The 26,529-nt window shown below is 44.9% G+C and overlaps 1 protein-coding gene across 1 annotated transcript; it reads left to right on the plus strand.

Annotated features, from left to right (window-relative positions):
• TMEM62 (transmembrane protein 62) lies at positions 1-26,394 on the plus strand. The gene is made up of 14 exons (XM_079990961.1): positions 1-490; positions 1,941-2,052; positions 8,902-9,039; positions 9,961-10,006; positions 11,086-11,227; positions 14,444-14,568; positions 14,695-14,817; positions 15,342-15,497; positions 16,015-16,174; positions 22,957-23,070; positions 23,564-23,648; positions 24,094-24,198; positions 25,167-25,285; positions 26,011-26,394. The coding sequence occupies exons 1-14, from the start codon at positions 308-310 to the stop codon at positions 26,326-26,328; spliced, it is 1,926 nt and encodes a 641-aa protein (XP_079847087.1). The 5' UTR covers positions 1-307; the 3' UTR covers positions 26,329-26,394.
• The last annotated feature ends 135 nt before the right edge of the window (positions 26,395-26,529 follow it).

Genomic DNA, 26,529 nt, shown 5'->3' on the forward strand with positions numbered 1-26,529 from the left:
CTTGGCTTGGGAAAGAAGGCGCGCCCATCCATCCATGCCGCACGCAGCCCTTTGGACCGCTCCACCGCGGCTTGCAGCCTAAGCAGCTTCTGCACGGCCCGGCCGGGCGCTTGTTGCTTCACCTCGTGAGCTCTGACGGCGGAGGCGGTTCTCCAATGGAGCCGAGGAAGGGAGGGCCTAAGCGAACACGGCGGGGCGGGTGGGCGGCCGCCCTACCCTTCAAGTGGGTGGGCCGAGGCGGAAGCGGACGGCTTTTCCCGCCGCGCTTCGTCTCATCAGGGACCGGCGGAGGTTTGCGCTCGCGTGCATGACAGCGAGCTGGTGGGAAATGCTGCGCTTAGCTGCCGGGCTCTTGGCGGCCGCCCTCGCTGCGGTGCTGGTGGGCTGGCACAGCCCTTCGGGGCACGAGCAGTTGCGGCGCCAGCCTCGCTCCTTCTCCTCACAGCCGGCGCCCGGATCCGAGGCCAACAACCTCTTCTGGATAATTCAGGCGAGTCGAGCCGAGGCGGAGCCGCCTCGGGACCCTTTCGTGAACTCCGGGGAGACAGTTACAGATAGGTAGCCGTGTTGGTCTGCCATAGTCAAAACAAAATAAAAAAATTCCTTCCAGTAGCAACTTAAAGACCAACTAAGTTTGTTCTTGGTATGAGCTTTCGTGTGCATGCACACTTCTTCAGATACCACACTTCTTCAGATACTTCAGGTATCCGAAGAAGTGTGCATGCACACGAAAGCTCATACCAAGAACTAACTTAGTTGGTCTTTAAGGTGCTACTGGAAGGAATTTTTTTTATTTTGTTTTGTCCGGGGAGACAGACACGCGGCCCCAGCGCCCCGTGAGAAGGGTGCCCTGCGGGGAAACCGCAGCAGCGCTTGGGGTTTAATTCTTAAGGCAAATCATGATCATAACTGTTATAGATGATAACTATCCAACGGTCGCACTGTGTTTTTCACCTATTGTTTTCCTCTTTTCAGAATCGGAGGGGTTAAAGGCACAAATAAACTGGTGTATTGGATGGGGGGGGTAATGCAGGCTGTTGCTGTGAGACCACTAATGAATGGCAAATAGTTACTGTATTCTGATAACTGAGATCAAGAAACTACATTAATGCGCAGAGGGGTTAGATTTGCCTTGGCATGGATATGCTTTGTAACAGGCACAAGCCTTGCCAAGTTCTGATAAGTGAGATCAGAAACTGGCATTAATGCATTGAAGGGTCTGACTTGTGGGTTTGTCCACACTTCTGCTTGTCCCATATGGACATAGCCAGGATTTATTTTAGGAGGGGCAGGCTTTATGTTGAGGGGGGGAGAACCAAAATATCTGCAACACAGCCAGTTAAGTATTTCTATTTATTTACCTGATGGGGGGCAGTTGCCCTCCCTGAACCCCCTGGCTACATCCATGTTGTCCCATGCTTAGAAAACACAGGTCTGAGCAGTTTTCCCTTTGCCCCACTACTTTCCCCCAGAAAACCTGTTCTTTAGTGCTAAATCAGAACAAATGGCAATAAGTAGAAAACCTGATTGCCATTTGTTCTGATTCAGTAATAAACTGCAGGTTTCCCCTGGGAACAGCGGCAGGACAAACAGAAGTGTGGAGAAGTCCTATGTTTGCAATAGTATGCTGTTAGATAGGTATGTTGCATGGGTAGATCTTGCTCTGGTGAGGATATGTCAGGTGAACCTCTGTTATATGTTCACATGGTGCTAGTACAGCCAGTTTTGCTGGAAATAAAAACTGTAAAAGGCTGTTGATAATTTACATAGCTAATTGATATGAATAAAAAAAATCCAAAAGTGCTCGTTGTGAAATTAAGCTGTCAGTGTTTTAACTCTTGTTCAGTGTAGGCAATATTTGGAACTGTTTCTATACACAATTTCCTAAATATGCTATTCTGTAAGCATTTTGCCAGCCTCCTTTTTTCCCCGCCTTGTAGGTATCAGATCTACACATCAGTAAGTTTCAGAGTCCTGAACGAGCTTCTGATTTTGAAAAGTTCTGTGCGGAAACGGTTCCTGTCATTCAACCTGTCCTTACTTTAGCAACAGGTGAGACATCGTCTCCTCATCCCTCACCTCCCACTCTAATTACTTTGTAGAATGCATTATAGTACTTGAGGTTTGGGTTTCTAAGGTCATGAATGTTGGTGGCTGGTCTGGATCTGAAGTAAAAAGTGGTAGCATTGTCATCAGATGTGTGACTAGGGAAGTGTAAGCACAGGGCTGAAGAGTGGAGCAGGGGAGTTGTAACCTAATAAGAGGCTGTTGGATTGGACCAGTGGCCTATCTAGTCCAGCATCCTGTTTTTATAGTGAGCAATCAGATGCCTATGGGAAAACCACAGGCGGGAAAACCACAGCATTCCTCCCAAATGTGGTTTCCAGCATCTGGTATTCAGAAGCATACCGCCTCAGAAAGCTACTTCCTAACACACTTTTGAAGCCATCAGGTTGGTGGCCATCACTGCCTCTTGTGATAGTGGATTGCATAGTACTGTATAACTATGCATTGTGTGAAGAAGTACTTTCTTTTGTCCGTCCTGATTCTTCCAACATTGAATGCCCATGAGAGGGAGAAAAACTTACACCATTCATAATTTTATACAATTCTCTTACTCACCTTTTCTCCAAACTGAAAAGCCCCGAATGTTGTAGCTTTTCCTCATATGAGAATAACAATTCCTGTGCTCCTCCATCCTCCATTACTTTCCCAGTTCCATCATATGATTGCTTTAATCTTGTAAGAATTCAGCTTCAGTTTGTTTGGGAGCACCATAGAATAGAATCATAGAATCATAGAGTTGGAAGAGACCACAAGGGCCATCGAGTCCAACCCCCTGCCAAGCAGGAAACACCACCAGAGCACTCCTGACATATGGTTGTCAAGCCTCTGCTTAAAGACCTGGAAAGAAGGAGACTCCACCACACTCCTTGGCAGCAAATTCCACTGTCGAACAGCTCTTACTGTCAGGAAGTTCTTCCTAATGTTTAGGTGGAATCTTTTTTCTTGTAGTTTGGATCCATTGCTCCGTGTCCGCTTCTCTGGAGCAGCAGAAAACAACCTTTCTCCCTCCTCTATGTGACATCCTTTTATATATTTGAACATGGCTATCATGTCACCCCTTAACCTCCTCTTCTCCAGGCTAAACATGCCCAGCTCCCTTAGCCGTTCCTCATAAGGCATCGTTTCCAGGCCTTTGACCATTTTGGTTGCCCTCCTCTGGACACATTCCAGTTTGTCAGTGTCCTTCTTGAACTGTGGTGCCCAGAACTGGACACAGTACTCCAGGTGAGGTCTGACCAGAGCATAATACAGTGGCACTATTACTTCCCTTGATCTAGATGCTATACTCCTATTGATGCAGCCCAGAATTGCATTGGCTTTTTTAGCTGCCGTGTCACACTGTTGGCTCATGTCAAGTTTGTGGTCAACCAAGACTCCTAGATCCTTTTCACATGTACTGCTCTCAAGCCAGGTATCACCCATCTTGTATTTGTGCCTCTCATTTTTTCCCCCCAAGTGCAATACTTTACATTTCTCCCTGTTAAAATTCATCTTGTTTGTTTTGGCCCAGTTCTCTAATCTGTCAAGGTCGTTTTGAAGTGTGATCCTGTCCTCTGGGGTGTTAGCCACTCCTCCCAGTTTGGTGTCATCTGCAAATTTGATCAGGATGCCCTTGAGTCCATCATCCAAGTCGTTGATAAAGACGACCAGGTCTTCCCACTTATACTACTACTACTTTTTTTACCTCAGAGGCCCTTTTATGAGTCAGCAGTCTTTGGAAGTAGTATGTACGGCTGCTTTAGAGAAAAAGACAGGGGAAACGTGCCCCTGTTGATTCTTCTCAACCTGTCAGTGGCTTTTAATATCATTGACCATGGTATCCTTCTGGAGTTAGGGGTAGGTGGCACCACTTTGCAGTGCAGCCTTCAGTGTGGGATTCCTCAGAGTTCAGTTTTATCCCCTAGGCTGTTTAACATCTACATGAAACCACTGAGTGGGATTATCGGGAATATGCTGATGACACACAGCTCTACTTCTCTCTCTTTTTTTTAAAAAAATAATTTTTATTAGGTTTTCACATTTTAACAACACACACACAAAAGAAAATAAAAACAAAGCATGTATAATTTCATAACCTTATTTTCTTAACCCCACTCCCTGACTTCCCCCCACCCCCCTTCATACATCCCAGTTCCAATAATTAGCTCAGCAGGTTCTTATCTCCCATCTTTAACATATTATTATTATTATTTTTAAAATTAATTCTTATTACTTGGCCAAATTTTAATTATCCAATTTTCTTATAAATATAAATCCTTTTCTAAGGTCGACCCAAATTCCCTTCCATGAACTTCCCCCTTTTTATATTAAATGTAAAACATAATAGCCAAACACAAGAGTCATAAAAATTTTAAAATTCTGTTCTCCCCTCCCTCCCTACCCCGGTTTCTGTCCCTTCCCAAATAAATGTTCACAAAAACAGTTCTTAGCCTGGATTCCTCACATCAGAGGCCTTTAAATCTCTGTCAGTCTCTCTCTGCCGGTTTTGTTGGTAGCCCTCTTTGTTGGTCCTCGGGTCCCGAAGGAGCTCTGGCACAGTCTCATCAAATTTTCTTCCATCCGAGATACTTGGTAACAGCTGCTGCAAAAGATCAAATAATCTCCCATGCTCAAAGAGGAAGCCCCAATCATATTTCTTATTTCTTTTAAGTTCCAGTATTCCAAGTGTCCCAGGGGTTTCCTCTTTCCTCTTTCGCATCTTTCGCAGATTGGTAATCCCAAGATCATCTTCTTTATGTTCTGACAATGTAGGCTTCAAATTAGTACTCTCATGTAATTTCTTAACTCCTTCTTCCCTCTCCTCCAGCTCCAAAAATGTCTCCTCTGGCTCAGCTGCAAATTTTATTTCAGTTAAGTCCTTTATGTATTCAGCAGAGTTGCTTGTTTCAGAGTTCAAGGTTATAAGTTGTTTGTTCATAGCCATGCTCTGCTCTTGCAGTATTCCCACGAGAAAAAACATTCTTTCTATCTCTGCCTGTAAACATTCTTTCCATCTCTGCCTGTAATTTTCCATCTGTAGCCATTTAATGTTTCAAAGTTTCCCCTAGGGGGATTCTGGTCACTTAATAGTCCTTTCCCAACAATCTATTAGTTTGTTATTAATAACTGCTTTGTTCCCATGCACTTTAATTCAAATGTAGCAAATTCAGTCCAGAGAGATGTTAAACAATAAGATTTTTAAGTTTAACTGCCCGTTTGACAGCTCCTTTGACAGCTGTCAAACTCCTTATTCCTTTTCCTCCAGTTCACACACAGGGCACTCCCGGGTCGAGGGGGGGGGGTTAGACAAAAGCTTCTAAAGTTCAACTCTTACTCTCCAGCACAAATCTTCTTCTGTCAAAATTCATGGAATTAATATCTTTTAACTCGAAAAAAAAGAGATCTCTCCACCTTAGTTCTCCGATCCTTGCTTTAAATCTTTTGTAGATTGAGGGGGTGCGGACTTCCCTTTAACACATCCCCCGATTGTACCGAATTCAAAGGTAAAAGTTTTAAAGTCCAAATTCCATTCTACTCACGGGTTGTTTCAAGTCCAGATTTCAGGGGAAAAAGTCAGCGCTCTCCGGCCATGGCTCGCGGCTTCGCTCCACTGCTGTAGCGGTCTACTCACAGCACCACGCCACTCTCCGTACCCTCTCCGCAGCCTTTAAAAAGGCTCTTCGTGGGTCGGGGGGGCGCTTGAGGTGCCCGCCGAGTCACCAGGTCCGCAGGCTTCCGCGCCTGCGGTTTCTGAGGGTCCCTGCGTCGCCGTCGCGGTAAGACCCGTCCGCAGCAGAGCCGATTCCCTCCGGAGCTCGGAGGGAATCCACCATTAGCCGATCGCGCTAACCCGGAAGTCCGACAGCTCTACTTCTCCTTTACATCTGCAGGCGTGGCCTGGATCAGAGCCAACAAACTGAAGCTCAATCCAGACAAGACTGAGGCACTGTTAGTGGGTGGTTCCCTAGACCAGATGGCTGGGAGGTTGCCTGCTCTTGATGGGGTTACACTCCCTCTGAAGGAGCAGGTACGTAGCTTGGGGGTACTCCTGGATCCTTTGATGTCACTTGAGGCTCAGATGGCCTCAGCAGGGTAGATTGCCCTTCATCAGCTTTGGCTGGTGGCCCAGCTGCACCTCTGGACAGGGATAGCCTAACTTCTGGTAACTGTTAGGTTAGACTACTTCAAAGTGTTATACAAACGGCTGCGTCTGGTGATGGCTTGGAAACTTCAGCTGCTGCAGAATTTGGCAGCCAGGCCGCTCACTGGGACAAGACAGTTTGAGCATATAGCACTGATCCTAGCCTGACAGCACTGACTGCCAATTAGTTTCCAGGTTCAACTCAAAGTGCTGGTTTTGACCTATAAAGCCTGAGACGGCTCAGGACTCCAATACCTCCCCATATGAACCAACCAAGACCCTGTGATCATCATCTGAGGTCCTTCTTTGTGTGCCGCCTCCATGAGCAGTCAGGAGGATGGCAACACAAGAGAGGGCCTTTTGTGTGGTGGCTCCCCATTTGTGGAATGCTCTCCCCAGGGAGGCTTGCCTGGCGCCTTCATTACATATATTTGTTGTTGTTGTTTAGTCGTGTCCGACTCTTCGTGACCCCATGGACCAGAGCACGCCAGGCACTCCTATCTTCCACTGCCTCCCGCAGTTTGGTCAGACTCATGTTTGTAGCTTCGAGAACACTATCCAACCGTCTCATCCTCTATCGTCCCCTTCTCCTTGTGCCCTCCATCTTTCCCAACATCAGGGTCTTTTCCAGGGAGTCTTCTCTTCTCATGTACTGGAGCCTCAGCTTCATGATCTGTCCTTCCAGTGAGCACTCAGGGCTGATTTCCTTAAGAATGGAGAGGTTTGATCTTCTTGCAGTCCATGGGACTCTCAAGAGTCTCCTCCAGCACCATAATTCAAAGGCATCAATTCTTCGGGGATCAACCTTCTTTATATATTTAGACTCCAATAATAATAATAATAATAATAATATTAATAATAATAATAATAATAATAATAATAATAATAATATAAACCAGTGTTTCCTCTGTTGTGACACCTTCTTGAGAACCCCTACAAAGACAAGGCTGGCTCCCTCCCTATGCATATTTAGAAGTATGACCCAGGACTTCCTGTTTTAAATCATTACGCTGTTTCATTCTTTGTTTGTTATTCTATTTATGTTCCACCCCATCATGTGTGTTTAGGTTAGAACCATTTCATTGGTATCCATTTCTGTCCTCCCTCAACAGTTTTACCAGTGCAATCCTAACCACGTTTATTCAGAAGACAATCCTATTAAAATAAATGTGGCTTACGCCCAGATAGGTGGGGTTAGGGTTGCAACCTTAATCTGGATACTAAGAGGAGCAAACTAAAAACAATGTTGGGTTTTGTTTGCATATAATTATATATGTATAACCCTATCCTGAAAATTGCTTTGGCCAGGCAGCAGGATGATGAAAAAAAACACAAACATTTGAATAATGAGAATGCAAGGTCAGGACAGATTGTTTCTAAAGGTAGCAATGGCACTGCCCTTGAAATCTTGGCTAGTAGCTTCCTGTAATTACTGGATAGCATAGGACCTACAGGAAGAGTTCTAGAGATAAAGGTTATTTTCTTACCATCCTTGCTAACTTCAGAATTATAAAGATTATGTACTAGTGAAAAGACAGTAATTAGAATGGTACTGCCTTTGCCATGTGTGGGAGGTCTGTGAAGGATGTCTTAGACTCCTCCCAGAAAGTCCTAATTTTTACTTTGACTGTCTGCTCTTGGGCTGATGGTCAGTTTTGATCCAACTTCCAAGAGCAGCCATTCTTTCCCCCATGGCTGCCAGTAAAGTTAAAAATAAAGTACACTCATAGGCATATTTGGGATGGCAGCTGATTTATTTCTGTTCTGCTGGCTCCACCGTCTCTGGGCATTTTCCCTCGTAAACCATTACGTTCAGTTTTTAATTCAAGCCGATTCATTTTTATGTCCCTTAAGTAAAATGGAACCTTTCATTCCCTGGGCAGTGGTGCAAAAGTGACCTGTGATATGCAGGGGGTGTGCCTGCTACTGCAGACACTAGCAACTCCAGAATATAAGGCACACCTGACTGTGTTCCATATTTCGGCCTCCTGGTTTTTCCATACACAACTATGTCATTGGGGGACAGTGGTATGTTTAAATTCAGGGAGAGTATCCAGTCAGTAATGAAATGAACCATGTCCCTCCCCCCCCCCACACACTTCCTGGTTCTCCAGTAGGCCTTGTAGTAGGACAATTTCCACACCTCCTATCCCTGTCCGTTTGTTCCTCCAGCTTTATAGCTAAATCTTCAGTCATTTGTAAGAGCTGGATCTCAGACAGGTTGGTTAGAGCAAGACTGTGCACATCATTTGCTGTTTTAGGAATATCTGACAGTTGGTCACATAGCATATCAAAGTTCTGCTCAAGTGGAGCTAGAGCTGTTCCCCAGTCCAAGGCCAGTATTCCTCCAAGTCTCTGTCCTCCTCCATTGTGGTAGATACTTTCCTGCCTTTGGGGACCTTCATTTTGCTTTTGGCCATGCATCCTCTGAAACCTCAGACAGAGCTCTATTTCTTCCTGAAGAACTAACCTTGCCGTATAAAACTTTTTATTTAGATGCCAGTAGGATCCAGTCTGCTTAGATTTTGTCCCAGGGAGACTGGAGAGGCAAAATTATGCCGCTCACCATACAGAATTAATGGGAACAATTTTAAATTGAGCACAGCTTACTTACATAGCACGACCTTAGATGACCTATTTAATAACAGTACTTTTGTTTATCTGTGATGTTTTTATATGTTTAATGTTCTGTGTCTCTCTTCTTTCATTAACAGGTGATTTGACTGATGGCAAAACAAAAGATAAACTTGGGTCTGATCAGTTTGAGGTGGAATGGCAAACTTACCAGACAATCTTAAAAAGATCTAAAGTCATGGAAAAAACCAAATGGATAGATATAAAAGGGAATCATGGTAAGAAAGATGTGAGACTCTAGAGGTGGGTTTCCCATTTATTCTTCACATATGAAGGACGGTAGGAAGATGCGGGTTACTCATTCTTTTTGCTCCAGGAAGTCTTAATGCAGTAGAATCGTCATCTCAACTGGAAGAGTAGCCACCAATTTTAGTCCCCAATTTTGTTCTCCTCCATCGGCAGTGGCCTTGAACAATTCTTCTGAATATGGTCAAACATTGTCTTGAGTGGCAGTTATCAAAAACTTATCATAGAAGTATTATTCTTTTTTAGAAATCATGTTTATCATATTTACCAATCATATATATGCCAGTAAGACTTGTTTGTCGTCAGTCCTGAAAAACGTCTTTCTGGAATATTTCTGTGGGTCCATTTGTAGTCTCTCATCTTTGGCATTGGCCAGCCCCCATGTTCTTCTGCAGTTCTTTGGCCCGTTTTTTCTGAAAAAATAGAATCTGGAATCTGGACAGTGTCAGCAACTCCCAGAGACGGCAGAGATGGCAATACAAACTCCCAGAGATGGCAATACAAACTCCCATGTCATGTTAGTATAATTGTATCTTTATGTGTACTTTAATTGCATGCCTCTTTGACTGGAAAGCTGGATAAAATATAATTATAAAATAAATGAAATCAATTAGTTTTTGGTTTTGTTCTATAGCAATTTAGGCATTATCCAGTGCCCCATTATTTATAATTATTATTCCAAAATAAAGGCTGTCTCAGCATATGCATTGTAGAGCAAATCTTGCTGTCCTGGTCAAACTGAAATTAAAGCTTTGATAGCTCCCTGGATATCCTGCTGCAATCTCAAGATTCATACTACACTGGGCTTGTCTTAACCTGGACTTATTTTTTTTCGCAGTCTCTTGCTCAATTCTAAATTTGTTTTGAAATGTTGTTTGCCACTTTCATTGCAGATACATTCAACATTCCAGGTCTGGAGAATGTCCGGAACTACTACAGGTATGTCAGTGTACCATGATGTCAGAGACTGGCTGGACTCTGAAGTGTGGTGACTGGATTCTGATGAGTGGGAGAAGGGGGATTGGAGACTGACTTGGAAGAAGGTATCAGTGAAATAGGTGAACCTGTAACAGCCAGGAGACCAGAGTCAGAGGCAGGAGAAGCTGCAGGACTGGAGAGTAAAGGAACGGATGCAAGAGGAGGGAGAGATAGGTCAGTCCGGTGTAGAGTCAAGGGTTTCCACACCTCCTCCTCCTGCCCTCATCTCTCCTGCTCCACTGTCTCCCAGGACCAAAAGAAGATTGAAGAGGGAGGAGCAGAAGGTGAAACACAGGCGGAGTCTGCACCTGCTTGAGTGCAGCTTGCATAGGGAGATACGTAAGCCAAGGTTGGGAGTATCTGCCTCATCAGATGCACTCTCAGAAGTAGCTGAGACACATAGGACTGATGGACATACCTTTCCCTAACTTGTAAGAGTGCTTTTGACAATGAAGAGTTGATTCCTCCCTCTGGACCTTCTTGTCTGACAGCGCTGTGACACAATACTGCATTCAGGAATCCAGAAGGAGAGTCGATTGTGTGTGGGACAGAGAGATTCTGTTTAAACAAGGTATATAAGTGTTAGGAAGAATGACTTCATTAAAGTAGCCTAGAAAATAATTATTTAGGAAGTAGTCATCTGCCCCAGTCTCTGGCTTGCCTGTGTTGTTCCTCCTTCCCTGCTGCCGCTGTTAGGATTTCTGTGCAGCTCTATTCCTCTGTTTTTGCCCTTAGATTCTCTCTTTCCTAGCCACTATTTTGTAGCTTTCTGTGTTAAAAGATGGCATAGGTGATGAACTGAGTCAAATGCAGTTTTGTTTCTCCCTCCCTTAGTCTTACTGGGCAGTAGTCAACTAAGCTTTACTCAGAGTAGACCCATTGAAAGTAATGAATAGGACTAAACTAGGTCCATTAATTTCAGTGGGTCTACTCTGAGTAAAGCTTAGTTGAGCACTAGGCAATGTGTGCATTTATTCCTTTTTACATTTCTCTTTCTTCCAGATTTTTCTGACTACAGTATTCCCATCTCATTTTGGTAGGAAATATTCTGCTTGGAAAAAGGACGGCTCCTTCCATTACATCCACAGCACACCTTTTGGCAAATATTCTTTCATCTGTGTGGATGCGACTCTCAATCCAGGCCCCAAGAGACCCTACAATTTCTTTGGGATATTGAAAGCGGTAATGTAAAACACCATGCACTGCAGCCTTAGCTTGTCTTTCTTCTCTGGCTAATAAAATCCTAAGCCTGTGTGTTACACCTGTCTGAAGTCCAAAGTCTGCGGGAAGCCTTTAGAGCAGTAGCTCTCAAACTTTCTTGGGCCTGTGTGATTTCATGAACCCATCCCCAGTGCCCCCTTCCCTACTCCTATAAAAAGCATTATTCAGAATAGCCGTTTGCATGACCCACTAAGGAAGATAATAACACAATAAAATTCAAAACAGCAACAATTTATTGCACATTTATTCGAAATCCAATTGAAACTCTTTAGTTTAGTAATCCAACCAAATTTATGAACTTGATCCAGTGTTACCATCATTTCAAAATCTGATTTGCACTTCCAGTCCCCCCCCTTGCCTCTTAAAGCCCCCCTAAGTAAACCCCCCCCCCAGGAGTGGTACTGCCCACTTTGAGAAACACTGCTTTAGAGCAATAGAGGAGTAATTGTGTCTTACGACACTGTCTGTTACTGTTTTGATTTCCTCCTCTTTTCATCCCCTTGAGATGTATATAATATTTATTCAGGTGTGCAGTATTTCCCTATATGGCAAGAAGTTCCAGGAGTACAGTGCTTACTTGGATTTCATTTCTTTTGGAAGGAGGGATCAGTGGTGACTTTCAGCATTTCACTGTATTTGAATTCATTCACAAATATGCAGATTGAGCACAGGTGGAGGCAAACTCACCTGGTACCTTATTTATGAACTTTGCAGTGGCAGCTGAAGATCTTTTTATTCAACTTGTGTTTGTGTGTTTAAAAGAAAAACACCGCCTTAAAAATGTTTCATTTTATAATATAAACTGCTAGATGTTTTTATTATTTTATTGTTGCTTTTTCTTTGCTAAAAAGGAATGTTCATATGCAACATTTTAATATCACCTTTTATTTTAGCCATTTTGATTCATAAATTAAATAATATAAGTATCTTATACTTTATTCTGCAACTGGCTCAGAGAACATATACTGATGGCAAACCTGAAGAAAATAAATAAACACCCTTTTTCTCTTTCGCAAAGCAATCTTCCAACACAGAGAAGAAGAAACTCTAACCCACAGGCCTAATTAGTCCTGGCACGTATCCCAGTTTGGCCCATAAGGCTGTGTTACACACAAATGACATCCATCTGCCCTGCCCTTGGCATCATATGTGATGTGAGGGGTAGCACAGGTATGGACACAGCTACAAATTAAAATTAGCTCCAGATTGTTTCTTTTCAGGTGGGGCTCCCCTCTGGGATCAGCCATGTTAGGAAACTCCTTGTTGATAACTCTCAAGGGGGCTTGTTGTTCTCAGTTTGCAGGAAGATTCAATTTCCTCCAAACAGAGCATCTTTCCTTTCCCAAACAGGCTTGATAGGCAGTTACAGCAAGCCCCTTTGAAGGTGCAGGGCCTGCGTCAATCAGCATGCATTTAAAACAGGCGTCAGCAACCTTTTTCAGCCATGGGCTGGTCCACCGCCCCTCAGACCATGTGGTGGGCCGGACTACATTTTAGAAAAAAATAATGAACAAATTCTATGTCCCACAAATAACCCAGAGACGCATTTTAAATAAAAGCACACATTCTACTCATGTAAAACCACCAGGCAGGCCCCACAAATAACCCAGAGACGCATTTTAAATAAAAGCACACATTCTACTCATGTAAAAACACCAGGCAGGCCCCACAAATAACCCAGAGATGCATTTTAAATAAAAGCACACATTCTACTCATGTAAAAACATGCTGATTCCCGGACCATCTGCGGGCAGGATTGAGAAGGCAATGAGGCCGCATCCGGCCCCCGGGACCTAGGTTGCCTACCCCGATTTAAAACAAGGTTGCAGTAAGTGCTGATTGGGGTTGTAGGAATTAAAGATCCCTCCCACTGGCCAGATCTAGTTCCCCACCCCTGTTCTAACAGTTGGGCTCCAGTAAGGAAACACCCGCATCTCAGGCTACTAACATTCATGGACAAGTGTTGCCTTAAGGCAGGAATAGGGAACTGTTTTGCCCCATGAGCCACATCCTTATCAAGATTAGGCATGCAGGCAAAATGTGACAGGTAGATGGGGCCATCAGTCCTATCAGTGGCATGGGTGTTGCAATGGCATTGTGCAATGTCATGGCTTCAGACACCTTGCAAGGTGTTGCTAGCAACAGGCGTTATTTTCCTGTTGTTTGGCAGGGGATTCAATGCAGGTTTGGAAAGCTGGGCTGCTTAAACAGAGCAGGATTTAACTCCCACCGATCAGTAGAGATTAAATCCTGCTGCTTTGGCTGCCAATGCAGGATTTAACCCTGTTCACCCCACTCACTGGTGATACAGCTGATGGACAGAGTGACTTGGGAAAAATGACAACGTGTACCAAATGTGACCCCTTGCAGGCCAAGACTGAAATCCACAGTGTTTTGCAGTAATCTGATAGCAAAACACATACCCATATTAATCTACTGGATCTGGTAATGATAGTTTTCATATATTTTTCCTCTTTTTTTTTACATTTCGGCTGCAGACTGGAATGCTCATTGTCAATTATTTCCATTTGCCTGCACAAACTGTTACGCTTAAATCATAGTTTTGCTTTATATGAAGAATATTGTGGTGGAAGTCGGTGCTAGGGGAGGCATTCTGAGAGTTTCCAGTGGCACTTCTCCCCACCCCCCATGAAAATAACAGGCACTAGCGTGTGCATAGGCAGAGAAGCAGATCCCCACCCGCGATCAAGTAAAACAATAGAAATATTTAACAAACTGACCAATCACATTGGTTCTGCCCCCCTAACAAAGGTCCTGCCCCCCAACAAGAATCCTGGCTATGCCCATGGGCTATAGGAACCTGATCTGGATTGGATCCTGTCATGAGGCAAGGCAGTAGAGGAGCTTTGACCCTTTGATCCTTTCTTACATTGCCAAGAAAGGATCAATATTTTGGTAAAGCCAATTGTAGGTGTGGTGGGCCAGATTGGGACCACAGCAGGGAGCAAAGACTTATATCCCCGGTACCCTCATTATGTTTGCATTATGTTTAAGACCTGGTAGCCAGCAGAGTGTCTGGGGAAACCCTGCCAGATGGGCGGGGTATAAATAAATTAATAATAATAATAATAATAATAATAATAATAACAACAACAACAACAACAACAACAACAACAACATGCGGCTAAAGCTCTTGTAGTTGCTCTTTCATTTCAGAATAAAATGCAAGAACTGTCTTCACTGGCTGTAGAAAGTAGGGGCAGTAACCATTCCATTTGGTTTGGCCATTATCCCACCTCAGCAATTGTCTCTACATCCCCAGGAATACGAACGGCAATGCGGTAATATTTCTTTTCCTTTCTGGTGCAAATGTATTAATGTTTTTCAGCTGCTGTTGTTATTAATTGGCTACAAGTTAGTATTTCTTCTCCAAAATCGACAATAATCATTTATGTTTCTTCTGCTAGCTCTGCCACAGCATATTTATGTGGGCATTTCCATACCCTGGGTGGTCTGATGCCAGCTCTATATACTCGCCATCGTCACGGAACGCTAGAGCTGGAACTGGGAGACTGGAAAGATAACAGGAAGTAAGAAAATTTGTGCTTTGGCCTTTTTTATAGTACTGTTCTTATAGCAATGTAAAATCAGTGCCAATGTCATTTTAGCTGGTTCAGAATGAATCTCTCCACTGGGATGATGGTGATAAAAATGGATGACGATTCAAATGTGGGTGAAGGAGAACCAGGCATTGTTAGTGCAGGGGTATGGGAAAGCAATTCAGGGAGGCCGCAGTACCTTCATATTGCCAGGATTCAAACTCAACTTGTTTTTCCTCACCCATCTCACAGTTGCATCCAAGCAGCTGTGACAAAAGCAGTACTTTGTGTTTAGAGTTGTCACACTGCTCTATATTGTTATCACTTTTTTGCATGTTTGACAATTCTAGATGAAGAAATTCTGACTAGTGCAAGGTATCAGCTGTGCATCAAAAATGGATTAAGTGGAAGCAGAGGAAAAATCAGTAAAACGTATCACCAGGCAGTATAAATCTTCTGTCCTTAGGATGTTATTTGTTAACCAAAAGTGTACTGTTTTGATTGCTGAACATCAGGTACAGGATCCTTGCCTTTGATCACGATCTCTTCAGCTTTGCTGACCTGAAGTTTGAAGAATGGCCTGTGGTTCTTATCACCAATCCCAAATCATTCCTTTATAGTAGTGCTGCTCATGAACCGCTGCAGAGAATCCTTCACTCCACCCACATCCGGTAATCTGATGTATCTTTGCTACTTCTAAACTTTTTTTAAAAAAAAATATTCTTGCGCAAATGTGACCAAACAGACATTAACACGGCAAATGCTGTCAATTTTGAATGCATTGTAAAAGATGTTCAACAGGCCACATTGTGTGTGCTGTTAAATGGGTTAACAATCTCTTACGTTAGCAATAATTTTTAAAAGGAACATCCCGTTCTACAGCAAAGTAGAACAGCAAAGTCAATCCAGTAATTTCTGCCTCACCCACTATAGTATGCCTTAACTGAGGAATCATTTATTCCAGGATCCCCAACCTTCAGCCCTCCAGATGTTTTGGACTACAATTCCCATCATCCCTGACCACTGGTCCTGTTAGCTAGGGATCATGGGAATTGTAGGCCAAAACATGTGGAGGGCCGCAGGTTGGAGATGCCTGATTTATACAGTACATGGTCATTTTTATTTTACACTTACAAGTGCTATATCTTAACAAGTTCCATGATATACTGGTTTATTTCTTTTACTTAGAATTTTGGCATTCTCTCCTTCTCCTATCAAGTTTGTCAAGGTCAGCATTGATGGCATTCATCTGGGGAATGCTGTTCATGTGTCTGGACCTCTCTATGTACTGAAATGGGCCCCTCAAAACTACAGTGAAGGGTTTCATCAGATAGAAGTGGCAGTTCAGGTGAGTTCTCTGCTGATGCTTATAAATGTATCATACATTTTATAGCATTCAAACTACTGGGGAAAAAATGTATTTAAGAGCAAGTTTTTGCTTGGAAGAGCAAGGTCAATCCCTGTTCATCCATGATTACTTATTGATTGATGCCGGGCAAATTATTATTTCTCATCCTCATTAAAATGAAAGCAGTATAAATACTACAGAGTTATTCTGGATGACAGAGAGCAAGAATATATAATGGCTTTTGTCAGGGAACTGCCATCGGAGAGTCAGGTGGTGGAAGGGCTCAAGGAGGCTAGGAGACCCTCGGATGCTGAGGAAGGAACCAGCAGGGGGAGAGGGAGAGTTCCTGCAGAAACTCAGTCGGAGGAATGGCTCCAGGATACTTCCAGTGAGAACAGCGGGGAGGGCTCAGGACCTCCGCTGGGGACGCCTACTCCGCGCAGGAAACTGTCATGCAGAGAATCCAGAAGGAGAGTTTCCGTCAAGGAACTCTTATGTTGGCGTAAATTCCGGAAGCGCCCACTGATGGATTCTGCCAGCGATTGAGGTAGCCATGCACCCATGGCTACGCGGACTGGGAGAGTTTAGAAACTGATTGCAAAGCTTTGAGGGCTTAAACGCTTACGCACGAGCAGCCCCCTCATCCCATTACAGAAATCCGTCAGTCATTGACGCTGCTTGTGCGAAGGAGAGGCATCATGAGCAACCCAAACGGAGCGGGAGGAGCTGGAGCAGGACCAACTCTGGAGGAGAGAAACAGAGCTTTGGAGCACCAGCTGGCACTGCTAACGGCGCGGCTCGAGGAAAGGAGGGCTCAGGATGCACAGGGGAAACCCACCCCTATCGCAAGGAAGGTACCGGGGTTGGTACAGAAATTTGGGGGTGACCCAAGAAACTACCAAACCTTTAAGACAGAGATGCAGTATGCACTGAACCTGCAGTTCGATGACTTTTCCGATGAGGAATCGAGAGTGGCTTTTGTGATTGGGCACCTTGAGGGGGGGCTAGAGAATGGGTGAGGCCCCTGATGGCATCGAACAATGACGCCTTAAAAGACTTGAGGAAATTCTTTATCGCGATGGACTTGATGTTTTCCAGCCAGATTGAACAGGGCGTGGTACGCAGACAGTTAATGGCGTGCAAACAGGGAAATCAATCCGTCCGAGAGTATTGGACACAGTTTACCATGCTTATACATAAATTGGGGTGGGACCTATCTTCGGACCCGATACAAATGTTGTTTGAAGAAGGCCTAGCCCCAGCGGTGAAAGATGAACTTTCCCGCGCGCCCCGTCCAGAGTCCATGGATCAGCTGACCAAATCGGCGCTTGCGATTAGAGCGCGCCAGGAGGCGAGGGCTCTGGAGAAGCGGGAAGGGAGAAGAGAGCGTTGGAATGATTTCCGCATTCCTGAGATGCCGGAGCAACCTTCCCCGCCAGTGGAACCGATGGAGATTGGGGGCGTGCGTGCGTGGAACTTCAAATGTCAACGAAGGGCGGAAGAAGGAGGGGAAGAGCGCCAAAAAATGTTTCCTCTGTCAACAGCCAGGACATTTTGCCAGGGTCTGCCCGCAAAGGAAGGGATGGCAAGGAATGGTGGGGGCTGTTGGGAGTGAGGAGGAGGGGGTTAAGGAGCAGGTAAAAGCCAACGCCTGGCTGCCAGCGACAGGGCACAGCAGCCAGGCCAAGGATCAGTGAACGTGCCCAAGCCGGAACCCCCTAGAGCGGCTCTTGTCGTAGAGGTGCTGCTAGAGCTACCCAATGGACATCCACTCACGATAAAAGCCCTATTAGACTCAGGCAGCTCCTGCAATTTCATGAGTAAGGAGTTTGCGTCAGAGCACCAGATACAGACGCTGCCCTTAAGTCGTTCCTTGCAGGTGACAACGATTGATGGGAGGGAACTTCTGGGAGGGGAAGTAAACCAACAGACGGTCCCCATGACAATGAGGGTGGGAAGGCACACGGAAGTCATTGCATTTCATGTAGCCACCCTGGCGGGGCCTCCCATCATATTGGGAATGAGCTGGCGCTACATGACCCGCTAGTGGGATGGCACCAGCGGACAGTCTCTTTCGGATCAGCTCATTGCTTAGAGCACTGCAAGGGAAGAGAAATTCAGGGGTTGGCTAGGGCAAGTCTTGCAGGGATGGCGGTGGGGAAAGAGGGAGAAATACCACGACAATATGCCGACCTGAGTGACGTCTTCAGCGAGAAGGAAGCAGATAGACTGCCCCCGCATAGACCCTTTGACTGTCAAATCAACCTACTCCCAGGAGCCCAGCTACCAGTGGGCAAACTGTACGCCATGTCGGACAGGGAGATGCAGGAGTTAAGGGAGTTCATAGACAAGAACCTGAAACGAGGTTTCATCAGGGAGTCAAGAGCGGTGGGGGGCAGCCCAGTGTTTTTTGTGGACAAAAAAGACTCTAATAAACCCAGGCTGGTCGTGGACTTCCGGGCCGTGAATTCGGTGTCAGAACCAGTGGCCTTTCCCATGCCCAGGATTGACGACATTCTGACCAGGGTGAGGAAGGGAAAGATTTTTACCAAGCTGGACCTGAGGGGGGCGTATAACCTGATACGGGTGAGGAAGGGGGATGAATGGAAGACCACCATGTTCATCCCCTTGGGGGCCTTTGAGTATCTTGTTATGCCCTTCGGATTACAGGGGGGCTCAGCATGCTTCCAATCCTTCATGCATCACGTCCTGGGACCTTTGCTCTATAAGAACTGTGTGGCCTTCTTAGACGATGTGTTGGTCTACTCAGAGGACGAGCAGCATGTCCGAGATGTCTGGGAGGTCCTAAGCAGGCTGCAAGCAAACCAGCTGTGGGTAAAACTGGAGAAGTGCCAGTTCCATACCCGACGGTGTGTATCTGAAGAAGTGTGCATGCACACGAAAGCTCATACCAAGAACTGACTTAGTTGGTCTTTAAGGTGCTACTGGAAGGAATTTTTTTTTTGTTTTGACTATGGCAGACCAACACGGCTACCTATCTGTAACTGGTTCTATCGGAAGTTCATCAAGAACTTTGCCCACTTAACGGCGCCCATCACCGACTGTCTCAGTAGTAAGAAGAAATTCGCATGGACGGAAGAGGTGCAGCGAGCGTTTGAACAGCTAAAGAAAGCGTTCGCTTCAGAAGAACAGCTCTTGCACGTGAATCTACAGAAACCAATGAGGGTGGAAACGGATGCATCAGATCAAGCGGTAGGGGCGGTTCTGCTCCAACCGGGAAAGGATGCGTCGGACTGGAGACCGTGTGCCTTCTTCTCGCGGAAGTTGAATAAATCTGAAAGGAACTACACCGTGTACGACAGGGAACTGCTTGCCATTTATGAAGCGTTTCGACGATGGCGGCACCTGCTAATAGGAGCGCAGCACAAGGTCCAGGTGTGCACGGACCACAAGAACCTGGAATATTGGAGAACGGCCCGAGTCCTGAACCAGAGACTAGTGCGATGGGCACAGGAATTTTCCAAGTTCCATTTTGAGATTCGCTACGTACCGGGGCCAGAGAACGTAAGAGCGGACGCTCTCTCTCGAAAGCCAGAGTATATGGAGGGGGAGGGAGCGCCCGAAGAAAGACATGTCATCCCAGGGGACCACTGGGTGTGTGGGGCGGCATTGGTGGGGCAAAGAGAACTGGTAGAAGGGACAGAGAACGATGAATACGCCCAAGATAAGCTCAGAGGGCTCAGGAGAGCTGGGGAGAACACCGGGGGGTTTGAAGAAAGGAACGGGGCGTTGTATTACAAGGGGGCCTTGTACATACCAGAAGGGGAATTGAGGGGTAGAGTACTCAAACAACTACACGACAGCCCCACTGCGGGGCACTTTGGGCAGCACAAGACCATGTGGTTAGTCACCAGGCAGTTCTGGTGGCCCAAGGTGAGGGAAGATGTACGAGAGTATGTAAGGGGGTGCGACTGCTGCCAGCGAGCAAAGGGGGAGGGGGCGGCACCAGCGGAGTTGCTGGAACCATTACCCACACCCGAGTGGCCATGGGAGGCAGTTTCCATAGATTTTATGACGGATTTACCAAAATCCAAGGGGAAAACTGCGGTAATGGTAGTGGTAGACCTGTTAACCAAGATGTGCCACTTTATAGCTTGCTCACATGCGGTAACGGCAGAAGAAACCGCCAGGTTGTTTGTAAAACACATTTTTAGGTTGCATGGCGCCCCCTTGAGGGTGGTCTCTGACAGAGGGAAACAATTTACGTCCAGGTTCTTGAGGAAGCTCATGAGCTTACTGCACGTGGAGGTCAATTTCTCGACCGCCAGACACCCAGAAACTAATGGGCAGGCGGAAAGGGCAAACAGTATTCTGCAACAATATCTGAGGTGTTATGTAAATGACAGAGAGAATGATTGGGTAGAGAAATTAGCCCTGGCCGAATTCGCCTACAATAACGCGGAAAATGTGTCCACAGGCATGAGTCCATTTATGGCCAATTATGGGTGTCACCCCAGGGCCTTTCCAGGGGAAGGAGGGGAAAGATGGAGCGTGCCGGCAGCGAAACATTTCGTGGAAGAAATGGAAGCAATACATCAGCAGCTCAAAATGAATTTGGATAGGGCCAAGGAAGAATACAAGAAGCAGGCAGATAGGAGCAGAAGGGAAGGAGAGACCATAAGGGTAGGGGACCGGGTGTGGTTGTCAACACAAGGGTTACCATTCAAGGGCGGATGCAAGAAATTGAGGCCGAAACGACTGGGACCATTCGAGGTTATACAACAGGTTAATCCGGTGGCCTTTAGACTCAGGCTGCCAGACAACATGAAACTGCATCCAGTATTCCACAGATCATTACTATCTCCATACCGGGAGGGGCGGGAATTTTGGGGACGTGAAGGGGAGGTTCCCGCGGCACTGCAAGTAGAAGAGAGGGAGCGCAGCAGTCAGGTAGCAGAAATACTTGACTCTCGGTGGAAGGGCAAACAGGTGGAGTACTTAGTGGCATGGGAAGGGGAACCGGAGTCCGAAAATACCTGGGTACCGGCAGAAACGGTCAAGGATGAGGTTTTAGTAGGAATGTTTCATCGCCGGTTCCCAAGGAAGCCTCAGCCCTTGGCTAGGTTCTGGGAGGAACACTTCGGCACCACTGACGAGGGAGAGGAGTTCGAGGGGTTCCCAGAATCCGGACAGGAAGAGGAAGAAGAATCAGATGGGGAAGAGTATTTGGGAAGAAGGGACAGTAGTAGGTGGAGGGCGGTTTTCGAGTCATCCGAAGATGAAGAGGATTCTTTCAGGGGGTTCCCAGCCTCACCACCCAGAGAAGAGGGGGAAACGGGGGGTGAGGGGGGTCCTGGAGGGGAGGTGGATGTCAGGGAACTGCCATCGGAGAGTCAGGTGGTGGAAGGGCTCAAGGAGGCTAGGAGACCCTCGGATGCTGAGGAAGGAACCAGCAGGGGGAGAGGGAGAGTCCCTGCAGAAACTCAGTCGGAGGGATGGCTCCAGGATACTTCCAGTGAGAACAGCGGGGAGGGCTCAGGACCTCCGCTGGGGACGCCTACTCCGCGCAGGAAACTGTCACGCAGAGAATCCAGAAGGAGAGTTTCCGTCAAGGAACTCTTATGTTGGCGTAAATTCCGGAAGCGCCCACTGACGGATTCTGCCAGCGATTGAGGTAGCCATGCACCCATGGCTACGCGGACTGGGAGAGTTTAGAAACTGATTGCAAAGCTTTGAGGGCTTAAACGCTTACGCACGAGCAGCCCCCTCATCCCATTACAGCTTTTGTGTATTTTATGCTTGCTTTCCCAGTATTTATGACTCTCCCTGGTAGTGTAACCAAAGAAATGGAAGGTGAGGCTATGCAAATAGAAGCAGGGTTATGTCTAATGTCGCAGAGGTTGGAAGTGGATTTAGACGTCCCCCATAATGCTATTGTTAAGTTTGAAGAACCCCTGGGCCCAGCCCAATGATCTTACTAATTATCGGTTAGGGTCGTGAGCTGTTTAGAGTCCTTTTATGCAAGAGGTAATTCTTATGATCTGGAGATTAGGCTCGTTTATTTATTTATTTTAAAAATAAATGCAGAACCATAAAATATCAAGGCAGTGTGCAATAAAATACGGGGGGGGCAGGTAAACCCCACCCCACATAATCAATCACAAGACACGTGACCATTTAAATGGCAATGCCCATCAACGGGGGGGGGGCAGCCCCCTCAAATATTTTAGGGGGGGGGCAAAAGAACCTCGGCCCTTAGGAATTGGCTCCTACGCTCAGAGCCAAATGCAGCACTGTCGAGTGATATTGCTTTTGTGGCCAGACCCAGAGGCATTCTGGCTGAGGTAAGATGGTGGCCACTTCAGCCATGTGGCCCAGTGCCCCTCTCAGTACCAGTCCTAAAATAATGGGATGCTATTAATAGGTGCCAATGTTGGCAATGGTGGGCACTCTTGAATCCTTGGGCGTTGGTACTTGCTCAAGAACGCTGGTGTCATCCCTGCTTCATATAGACTCCTTTCAACTTTCTTCTACAACGATCGCCATATCTGGCAAAAAAATAAAATAACTGTGCTTGGGAATACTTTGCAGTGAAGGTGAAATCTGTCCACTGCCCACAACATGGGATGCCCAAACCATCACTGGCTGTGATCCCAGGTTCCCTGCAATATGCATACCTGCCCTCCCATTCACATGTGCATGTTTACACACACACCACACCACACCACAGAATGATGGGCTTTTCACTAATAAAGATGTTGAGTTGTTTTGCTATTGCACATTTGAAAGTCTTGTTCATTTCTCTGTGTTCCCATATTTAGGATGCCAGTAATAGGAACGCCACTCGGCTTCATACGTTTGCTATGGAGGAAAACCTCTCCCTCACATTTAACCTTCTGGCATCTTGGGTGCTTCTTACTGACCTCTATGTATTGGTGAGTATTCCAGAGGGGGAAAGAGTGAGTAAGTTATGTGTGGACAGAAGTTTCTTTAACACACTTCGCCAGCAACTGCTTTTTTTGGCAGTTTGCAACAGCCGACAATAAAAAAAAAAAGGTAACAAAATCAGCTAAAAGAATGTAGAAAATAAAAGGGTACAAAATACACGGGAGCCTTAATGCATCCCAAAGCATTTTGGGTAAGAAAAGTTTTGCATCCTTTCCAGAGTCCTTGTGGCACTATTTTAAAAGAAAAGATTAAAATTCATGGAAAACATCACCATGCTGGATTTGACTTTTGCTGTGGGTGCGTGTGATCAGGAGATCCCTCTTGATCCTTTAGTATTTTTTTGGTCTGTTGCCTTCAGTGATTCCCAAATGGTGGTAAATAAATTTTATTCTCCCACCACATTATGAGAGATCAATATTGTGGGGGCTGTGTTTGGCTTACTAAATATATATTTTAAAAATTGTATTCTTTCTTTTTCAGGTTCGAGTAGTGTTTGTACTAATGGTTGTAGTTCAAATTGCCTTGTTGGTTATTTTCCGGTATCTAGGAAAGCCTACACTTAAAAGTAAGAGAAATACTTTTTCTTGAACACAATTTTGATCCTTCCTTACCTTTTTTCTTTTTCTTTAAGCACCGGTACTTAAAATAAAGCCAATGCACCAGTGTGATTTTCAGATTGATTCTACCCCTGCCCCTTTAAAAAGAATCTAATAACCTCTGTAGGCTGAGTATTCTATTCTTCAAAAGATAGATACCAATGAACAGCTAAATTGTGGTTTGGTTTGAAAATGTCAAACGTCTCAAAGACTTCAGGAATACGTGTCCATACATCTTGGATGGATTTTGGGTGCAATCCACCGGGAAGTTTTCTCGCACCACATCCCATTGATTTCAGTGAATGAATCTGTCCTTTGATGGTGCTGTAAATGTATCACTTTGTAAAAAGTTACTGTATTTCTGTTTTTAAAAGTAGGGGACTTCAAGTTAAAAGTTTTTTCTTTTCTTTTTAGGACCTCTGGGCAGAGCAATGGGGGCTTCTTTTTCTCTTCACATCTTGAGCAAAATAAACTTTTTCTACCACTCATTTCTCCTGTTGAGCTTCTATACTCTTCTGGGTAAGGTACAAACAGGCACAGCGAGTTCATGGGCATGCCAATAGAGCTTCTAGCTCAAAATCCTCAATTAACTAAATAACAGCTTGTTTAACTAAATAACGGCTTGTTTTTTAAAAAACCATGCATTTGCATTCTGTAAAATTTATAATTCAACTCTTAACGTGGGGCAGAAAACATCTGTAGGGTAAAACATCTGTAGCTTGCCTGAATAGTGATCACAAATAACTTGTAAATTTCAGGAGATAATTTGTTAGGCATCACATAGGAATGTTTTCATATTTGGCAAGCTACAGGTTTTTGTAAGAGGCATTGAATAACAACCCCAAGATAACTGAGTAATGCTGCTGAGAGGCACCCAGCAAGTCCTTGTGCTATCAGTGCTGCCCAAAACAATGCTAGTTCTTAGAAATTAAACAATGCAGTGCAAGTTGAGCAGTGCTTTTAAAAATGTGCACATTTCAGCCCTTATTGCTACAGTGTACTGTTTTAAGATTTAGCACTTCTAATTTCGCAAAGTTGTTTACAGATTCGGCCACTCTTGAGTGACTTGCCTACAGTCTATGACAGAGGTGGGGCACAACCCAGTTTTCCTAGATCCAAGTCCAGCTTTCTAGCTACTTGATCACAGTCGCACTTAGGAAATGTCTGAAAAAATACTCATCTCCCACCTTTCCTTGTGCAGTTCAAGGAAGCTCACCCACATCATGCAATGCAATAAAATCAAGGACTCTATTTTCTGCCTAAATTATAAATCTAACAAAATCTAACCTCTAACAATATGTCACTGCTTATCAATTGCATTATTTACACCAATACCTTACCTAGCTATTTGTTTTTGTTGTCATGACTTGTTTTAACGGATATTGGACAAAAATTTTTTTCCTTGAGACAGAGATTTGGGGGCTAGGTAGGCTAGATTACAAGTTGTTCTTGTCTCCTTCAGTGTAATGCATTTTTCTTCTCTATAGGGCCCTGGTTTATTGGTGATATTATAGATGGATATCTGGGCGCCTGCTTTTCCTTTGGAGTAATTGTTGATGGCCATTTCTTTGAAGGCAGTACAACTTTCCTTGTTGGAATTATGCAGGTAGGATTCTTAGAAAACTGGTTAACAAATAGCCTCTTGTTTGATGTTTTTTGAAACATCTCATTTGAAAGAAAGGTGGTCAACCTAAATATTTGTTTTGAGGGGGAAATGAATATGCTATGTTTTAAGCAATAAATCTAATAGACTAGGGCATTTTATGTGTTATTATCATAGTCAGAGTTGTTCCTGGAAACTAATAGGAAGCCAGTGTAGCTTGCAAACATCAAAGTAACATGCTCCATGAATTGGATCCCAGCTGAAGTTTCCAAACATTTCTTTAAGGGCAGCCTCATGTAAAGCACATTGCAGCAATCCATTATTGTTATCATCATCATCATCATCCAGCCTGGATGCAAACTAGGCATGTACAACTGTAGCCTGATCTGCCTTTTCCTGGAAAAGGGAGTATTGTAAGGATACAAGGCAACAATCTCTTTAAATGTTTTTCAAAATGTCTTTGCATCCCTTCTTGATGGAACTGCTGCATTCTGCAGGAAAGCAACCACTCAGCTGTCCTGTGTGGGGGATCACAGAATTGCACAAAATGCAAGGCAAAATGATGGTGGTATTGTCTAGAGACAACTAAACAGAGTCCTGAATGGTTTCAAATGGGATGGGGGGCCATGTGTTGAGATTCTTGCATTGCAGGGGATTGAACTAGACGGCTCTTGGGGTCCCTTCCAGCTGAATGATTCTATGGACCTATATCTATTTTGTCTTGGCAGGTGGCATTCTTTAACTTACCATTGATGGCATATACATGTTGGTGTCTATTGCTGCGTTGCCAAGGATACGGCTTTGGCTACTATCTGCGTCATGCCAAACAGTGGCCCATCCACCTCAGCATGGCACTCCTGTTTTTGTGGCAGGTCTATTCCTGCTATTTCCTGTTGAAGACATATGGAACTGTGGCTTTCTTCTTATCTCCACTGAGACTGTGGACTGTGGGCCTAACCCTCTTTCTGGTCTACAGAACCTGGACATTGCAGTCTTCTATGCTGAGAAGCTTTATTGTTGAAATGAAGAATGCACAAAGTTCTTAACAGGCTGCTTTTCGGGCAACTGAAGGAACATTTCACTTGATTTTTTTTTTATTTATAATAATTTTTATTAAATTTTCCACAGCTTTTTATCATAACACACAAAACATAACAATAGAAAAAAAACATACAACATGTATAATTTCACACTCTTAATTTCATATTCCTTACTCTCCCGACTTCCTCATACCTCCCCTTTCTGCA

The sequence above is a fragment of the Podarcis cretensis genome, assembly GCF_951804945.1.
Source record: "Podarcis cretensis genome assembly, chromosome: 1".
In the NCBI taxonomy this organism is placed as follows: Eukaryota; Metazoa; Chordata; class Lepidosauria; order Squamata; family Lacertidae; genus Podarcis; species Podarcis cretensis.

What these genes read in the sequence shown, in the direction of transcription:
- TMEM62 (XM_079990961.1), top strand. Translation starts at nt 308, where the DNA reads ATGACAGCGAGCTGGTGGGAAATGCTGCGCTTAGCTGCCGGGCTCTTG. An exon ending in TGTCCTTACTTTAGCAACAG is followed by an intron (nt 2,053 to 8,901) that starts GTGAGACATCGT and finishes TTTCATTAACAG; the next exon opens with GTGATTTGACTGATGGCAAA. An exon ending in GAGCTTCTATACTCTTCTGG is followed by an intron (nt 24,199 to 25,166) that starts GTAAGGTACAAA and finishes TCTTCTCTATAG; the next exon opens with GGCCCTGGTTTATTGGTGAT.